The 7518-nt window shown below is 46.2% G+C and overlaps 1 protein-coding gene across 1 annotated transcript in view; it reads left to right on the top strand.

Annotated features, from left to right (window-relative positions):
* The first annotated feature begins 4975 nt into the window (after positions 1–4975).
* Positions 4976–7518, top strand: part of USP24 (ubiquitin specific peptidase 24) — a 64202-nt gene continuing 61659 nt past the window's right edge. The window contains exons 1-2 of the mRNA XM_017733541.1: positions 4976–5012; positions 5892–5899. Coding sequence (XP_017589030.1) covers positions 4976–5012; positions 5892–5899 — 45 coding nt within the window. The remainder of the gene's footprint in view (positions 5013–5891; positions 5900–7518) is intronic.

Below are 7518 nucleotides of genomic sequence, written 5' to 3'. Positions count from 1 at the left end.
AGCAGGAACTGGCTGCTCTGAAGGCTCTCAGAGGAATGTGCTTGTTATGCTGGAGTTTCTGCCCCAAATCCTACAAGCCAGCAGGGTTTTGCTAGGTCATCTGATAAGTACCATCTCCAGCAGAACCAGCTCAGATGCTGCTACTGGTTTCTACCAGCGTTACTATGAATTTAGCTGATTTTAAGCAAATACTTTTTAAATTATTGTGTGTCTCTGCCTTTGCCCATTCGTCACTCTAAAAAAAAAAGCAACTGTAAAACACAGAAAGCTCTTTCAGTCCTTCAGCACACAGAGCACCTTTCTTTCCACTGGGGTCTCTAGCTTTGACAGAATCAGCCTCGAATTAAGCAAGATCCAGCCTGGCCAGCAGAAGGGGACTTCTGCTGGAAGACAGGACTCAGGACTGCTCAGTAACATTAGGATTTACAGACTGGTCAGAGCCCACAGTACCAGGTGCTTTAAGGATGAAGCAAACAGCCTCTGCTGTTTTTAAAAGCAGCAGCTAAATGCAGCAGGGAGAGGCAAGGGAATAATTATCATTATACCGCCATGTAGTGTCTGATGGAAATTGCCATCCTGAAGCAAACTGATTTCCACCATGATTATTTGAGGGCTGAGTGGAATAAGAGTTTTATTTCATGCTTTCAAGGAAAAGCCTGGATTTACTTGTGAGAGCAGGGCACAGGCAGCAGAAATTGCAGCATTTGGGGAGGGCTGATGGCCCTGCACAACGTAATGAAGCATTAAAAAACAAGGAAAGCTGTTGCTGCAGCTCGGGAACAGATCAAAAGCTGGGAGCACCCCAGAAGCGAAAAGAGTAGCTGATAACAGGGTACAGTAACAGAGCTGATGCATGGGTGCGACTCAGCCCAAAGCACCTTGCTGGTGCAGATAGCGAGCCTGGGAATGAGTCACCGACAGATCAAACGCCTGGTAAATGGGACAACACGGCTGTGCGTGCCAGCAGGCAGATGAGGCAGGAGAAATCCAAGGCTTTAGGCTCTCACAGCCTTGAAGAACCTCTCCGTGCTTCTGAAAAATTAAGCCTTGTGTTGGAACCAAAAATATTCACACGTTTCCACCCCTCCTGCAGTCCCACCTGCAGATCCTGAAGCACTGCACCCAGGCATCTCGCTGGCACGGGACAGCTGCTGCCTCCCACCCAGAGCTGAGTCCCAGTTCCAGCTGCCCTTCGGCCAGCACTTCATAATCTGCATGAAATGTCAGAATCTGCCTGAATGAGAAATGGAGAAATCCTGTGAAAACGCAGCTGAAGCAATGGTAATGTTAAAAACATTAAAAAAGGGAACGAGGTTCTTCCATCAGAGCCCCTCTGCCTAAATACCTCCAGATTTTTAGTCAGGATAATGGTTTTCACTTCTCTCACCTCCAAAGCCCTGATGGTGCCAAGCAGCTGCAGTGTTCTAGTACGAAACCCTGGCAGCAGGAGCACAGCTGTGGGTTTCCAAATCACTGAGGGCAAACAAGGCAGTGTTTTGATCAAGAGGCAGAGGTGCCCTTTAGAAGGTTAGGGACCAGTCTTTGATATGAACCATTGTTTGGTGCTGATTTAAGCCCAGCACCATACAGGCCCATGCTGCCATGGAATGGAGTAAAACAAAAAATAAAAGGCACAAGATCTGTAAAAAGGTTTCCATTTGGTGATTCTCTCCCTCCGACGCCTTCCAACCTATTCTGTGTTTCACTAATTAGAGCTTAAAAAAAAAAAAAAAAATCCTGCAGCTTCACAGACTTGTTTCTCAAGCTTCAGCGCAGAATTTAGACAATAAGAAACTGAAGAAGCAGGTCTTGCTTTAAAGGTCAGCACCTAATTCAGACAAAATCTGCAGAGGGCAAGAAGCCAGCAAGGAGCTCCCTGTTGCTCTATCACATTGCACCACGTTTCAGAGTACACCAGGGAAATGCCAACTGCTTTTGTTCCTGGATATCAGATACACGCACACACCACGGAGAGCAGCCTTCACCCTCAGAGCACTGCCTGTCACTACAGGCTCTGTCACCACACCCTTAGCCACACTGAGGGAGTCTTTAAGTCGAGTATATCCCATCAGAGTTGGATTTGCTGTGCTGTTTTCTACCTGCCTAAACTGTCCTCACGCTGTTCCCCACCACCGTCAACTCGTGTTTGCAGTGATTTCATACTCCTATTCACAGCTCTACTGATTATAAGATTGCAAATTCTCTAAGTGTTGGGCTGGTATCACAACAGCCAGGACATTCATGGTGTCACATGTCTCCCTACAGCAGTGTGTTCACATCAGTAGCTCCGTGACACAGCACTGAGGGGTCCCTGCAAGGGGACCAGCAAGCAAGGCTGGGACAACCCAAGGACAAAATAAAAGCACCCAAAAGCTTGGCTTTTGTGTGGTGCCTCACAAACTTCTTCAGTACAACAAGAAGTCTCCATTTCAGACTGTTTCACTTCTAAAATGTCACTGCCTGAGCCCATCCCTGCACAAACAGGGCTCTACAGTCAACTATTACATCAAGTTTCCTCAGCTAACTTGGCTGCAGGAGAGAGTGAGCATTCAAGTGCCTGCCCCTGCGTGGGTCCCTCGGGGTGCTGCTGCAGCTTGACACTGAATATCCTGTTTGTATCGTTTCTCCCCTTCACCAGCAGCTCAGCCAGAGCCTCTCCAGCATCAGAAATACTTCTGTCCTTGCAGCCCATCTGTAACCAAACTCACATGTCAACACATCATTTATCTAAAATGATGGTAACAAACTGTAACCAGTACAGGGAGAGAAATGATCTTTTAAAGAAGTGATTTTACCTACAACCACACACATTAAAAATGGATTAGTCATAACTGCAGGTTTTTTTCAGGGCTCTGTTCCAAATCTGACTCTCTTGAATGGTTTCACTCTGCACTTCTGCATCTGAGTGCTTTCAGCTTAAGTTCAGCCTTAGCTTTCATTTCCCACAGCCTGTGATGCTTGTTTCAGGAAGAAGGAACAACCTCTTTGCAGTTGTTTCATTTTCCAGCCCAGAGCTGTGGAGATGTGTTGCAAGACCCACGAGATGGTCTGAGTCGAAAACAAACCCACACAGTGAAGCAGAGAGGGCAGATCTGCTCAGCCCCTGGAGTCAGCTGTTCTCTCCTTTCAGTCCTGTTTCCCTTAACATACTGTTCTTTCCACGCTCTCCTCCTGCTGCTTCCATTCAAGGGAAACAGTATGAAACTTCATTTTTGTATTCAGGAGGCCAGCGGGTACCCAGCTTCTGCTGCAGAAAAGCGGTCACGGTTCAGCTCCTGTTCCCTTTGGACGCTGCAATAATAACGGGGACAGACTTGCTGGAGGAGGCACAGCAACACCACGAGATCTGTTCACCTTCTTTCCCTTTCAGCCCCATGATGGTTTGTAGCTGTTGCAAAAAATTAATACACATTGAGGAGCTAATGGTATCCCTCCATCCCCCAAAAGGCGTGTTAGATATCCATCTTAAAGCACAGTGTTAGAGTAATATTGTAATTATGATTACTACTGTGCACGAGTCCCAGCTTGAAAGCACGGGAAGCTGCCTCTTTGCAAATCACTACTGACAGCAGGCAAAGCCTTGGCTGCTGCCCCAGCTCAAATCTCCTTTCTCGATGGACAAAAGCTGTGAAGGCAGCAAAAATTCCTACCATAGACGAAGTCTAGAAGTGTACTGCAGGAATCTGTCAGCTGGTGCTTGTGAACAGACTCACACACTCCCTGTGTTTGCTAAAATCCTTGTTTTGTGTGAGGCTGCACAGCTACCTGAGGAGTCAAAAGCATCTGTGCATCTACTTTGTTATTCCTCCATCACAACTGTACCTTGGAGGGGGGTTACAGAGTTCTTCTCTACACAAACACTTTGAACCCCTCTGCTAAAGGCAACCAAACACAATTCATCAGTATCTGCATATAAGAAATGTGATTTTCAATAACTCAGGGGGATTTGCACTATCTACTTCCCGCGGCACTTCCTTAAAATCTACCTACTACGTTAAGCTATAAATAAACTAGAAACAGGAAACTGGAAGAGACTGGGTGGGACAAGGAATACAAGGAAGGAAGGAAGGAAGGAAGGAAAGATAAAATCATTCCAGAAAACCTAAATTAATTCTTTGCAATACTATGCAAATGCTTGGTTCTGCAATATCCCAGATACTGGCTTTTTCAGATAGTAACGAGATCATACAACTCCTTCTGCGCTTATGTACTGTAGAGTGATAGAATCCTGTCGTTAAATTTGTCCTGATTTGCTGTATTTAGTCATTATTTATGAACAGCAAGTTTCAGCTCATGCTAAGCTTCCCTCGGCAATATATTCCTATGGTATTTCTAACAAAATACGAGAAAGATAGTCTTTTATGCTGAGTAAAACATACACATGAAATTGAAGATTTGGTGGCAACATAAGGAACCTTAAATTCCCTTCTAGCAAAATCTCTGAGTATTTATGTAACAATCATGGCTAGGACAGTACAACAAAGAGGGAAACAAAATCAGGGTGGCATTGGTGTTTTCCAAGTACATGAGGTTTTCGCTGGAATTTCCCAGCAGCTGTAAACAACAAGGGAAACCTCCAAGTTCAATAAGGCAGAGAGTCACTTAGTTTGGCTGTGAGTGTATGTTCCACCAGAACAATAGAGTTGTTTCTCTTTGAAGAGAAACACTGCATTCACTGTTTAAATAGCAAAAGAGCTGTAAACACAGGGCTGGCTTTAAAACAAGCTTATGAAGAAAAGCATGAAAGCATTCTCATTAAAAAAAATGATTCAAACACACCTACTGTAACATTTCTGCAGAAGTCATTGCAATTCTCCATCACGCTCTATTTTTAGTCTATCTGGCCACACCATGGTCAACCCAAAAGGCCAGGTTCGATGTCACAGCATGACCACTTACCAAAACAGTGGTTCCTGTTCAAAAATGTCGCTTTTCTGTAACACAGGGGTTTCAGACATGCTTCAGGATACACAATATGACACAGTCAGTAGAAAGCAACTACCTTCCACATGGTAAGGCAATCAAATACCTTGTAACTGTGTGTCATATCTAACTGGCAACTACACAGGCACAAACCCCAAGTTATCCAAAGGCAGATCTAGAGGATGTTTGTTCCCCGCTTCAGTTATTTCCTTCCCTTTTCTCCTTGCAGCTCCTGGTGCCCCACAGAGAACGAATCACTCACTGCTTTCGTTGTTCTCAGGCAAGTTTGCTCTGCTTCTCCCTGCAGCTTTTCTGGATGTGGCAATGCATGAAAAACATTTGCAAACTGGGATTTCCAGGCTGAATAACGTCTAGAAAAGGATGCACCCATTCCTTCACTAAGCTGGGATGTGTGATTTTGTCCTTCAAGCAGTCTCAAGAGAGGTGCTGACAGTGAAGTCTGTAAAAAATGCTTTTGTTTTTGTTATTTGATGGGGTAAAAAAAGAGGACCAGCACCCCTCACTGTCAGTTATATTTGGCTGCTGAGTCCAAGTGTTATTCTGACATATTGCTAAATTCAAATTCCCTCCAAACTTCTTTCAGGACAGCTGGACTACAGAGCATAAGTAACTTAATGGCAAAGCATCCTCTTCCTTCCTTAGTCACTTGGGATTACAATCAGTTCCTCCATCACTTGTGGTAGTTTTCATTAATTAGCACAAATTTAGAGGAGCACCTCCTTGAAATAAATCTAACAGAAATAATGACATCTAATAAATTTCTTACTTTTTCCTAATAACTTTTCTTGCATTAGTAGGAGAAAAATAATGCCAACTGACTTCATCAGGCTGTGAGGATTGACCCATCATTTATAATATCCTTTAAAATGAGGATGTGTCATTTAAATGTTAGTCACATGAGTAAGCAGTGAGTCAATATTCTGCATATTAACTGAATGCATTTGCAGTGCTGGAGGTTTTCTGAAGCCTGCCAAGATTGAGCCATAACAATTTCTTTTATAGCTGGAGATCAGCCTGAAAGAAAGACCTTCCTAAGATCCAGAAGGTGAAGATCAGAGTCATATGCGCATTATCTCCATTCCACTAAATGTCAGCTTAGAGGAAAAAAAAAAAAAATCAGAGAGGATTGAGCAGGATGAAGGAGCTGTGATTACCTTTCAGGAAAGTAAATAAGGAAAATGAGATCACTGGTACCATAGTGCAATCTAAAACTTAATCCAAAACCTTCCAGTCCAAAAGACTGATCCATCAGTTTGTCTTTTTCAGAGACCAACACCGAGCTCTGAAAGTTCCTGTTAGAGACCTAAATATTGTTTGTGTCCCCTACAATTGAAACTTTATTTTATGCTGAATGTGATTTGTATCTGAGACATCAGACAGGGGATTCTGGATTCCTAACCCCAGTGCCTTCAGTGGTGTCAACCACTGCTAACACATAATAGTTTGCCTGAAAACATGAGCCTCCAAAACAAAATGTTTATATACGGATACAGCACGGATCTTGACAAATCTTTAATCTGTTTCCTCCTTCCTCTTCTCTGGACACAGAAAATACATTGTTACAATGAGGTAATAAATTTACCCTGGGAGAGTGCCAGGAGATACAGATCTACTGACTTCTGCGCAGTACAAGACTTCACCAAGTGTATTTAAGCAATAGATACAACTTTCCCTCTGCTTTGGGCACTAGGATTTTTTTTCCCCAATTGTACTCTGCTTCATTCTGTATACACAGAATGGTTTGGGTTGGAAGGTACCTTAGAGTTCATCTAGATCCACCCCCTGCCATGGGCAGAGACATCTTCCACTATCCCAGGCTGCTCCAAGCCCCGTCCAACCTGGCCTTGGACACTTCCAGGGATCCAGAGCAGCCACAGGTGCTCTGGGTAAGCTGTGCCAGGGCCTCACCACCCTGACAGGGCAGAATTTCCTCCTAATATTATATTCTTAAAGAAGGTAACTCCAGTAACTCCACGGTGTGCTCCCGGGAGCCAGAGCATCCTCCCAGCACTTCCACTCCACTCCCAGCCGCCCCTCCAGGGGCAGGAGCTGTCGGCAGAGGCCGGGAGTTCGCTTGGCCATAAAACCGACCCCATTCCCTCAGCCAAGGGCACAGCTGACCCCGCCAGCCCCGCCGCTCGCTCCTGCCCTCAAACACCCACGGGCTGCGCTTTGCCGCCCGCCGGGCCCGTCGTGCTCCGCTGTGCCCCGCGGCAGCCGCACACTGAGCAGAGCCGTAATTAACGGCGGCGCTAATTGCACCGGCAGGAGGCCGGCCCTGGCAGCCTATCCCGGGCTGCCCATCCCCGACATCCCATCCCGCGCAGCCCACCTCCGGCAGTCCGTGAGACACCGCCCGGTCCCGGCGCCGCTCCCGGTACCAATTCCGATAGCGGTCCCGGTCCCCATACCCAGTCCCAGTCCTGGTCCACATCGTCGTCCCAGTCCCCATCCCCGGTCCCGATCCCCATCCCCATTTCCGTTCCCATCCCTGGCCCCGTCCCGGTCCGGTCCGGTCCCCGCTGCCCTGACAACGCCGCCCGCCCTCACGTGCCCCCTCGGCCACGCCCCCTT

This window comes from Corvus brachyrhynchos, unplaced genomic scaffold (assembly GCF_000691975.1).
Source record: "Corvus brachyrhynchos isolate BGI_N302 unplaced genomic scaffold, ASM69197v1 scaffold34, whole genome shotgun sequence".
NCBI classification, from domain to species: Eukaryota; Metazoa; Chordata; class Aves; order Passeriformes; family Corvidae; genus Corvus; species Corvus brachyrhynchos.
The sequence above is the reverse complement of the archived record's forward strand: the minus strand, read 5'-3'. Positions and strand labels throughout refer to the sequence as shown.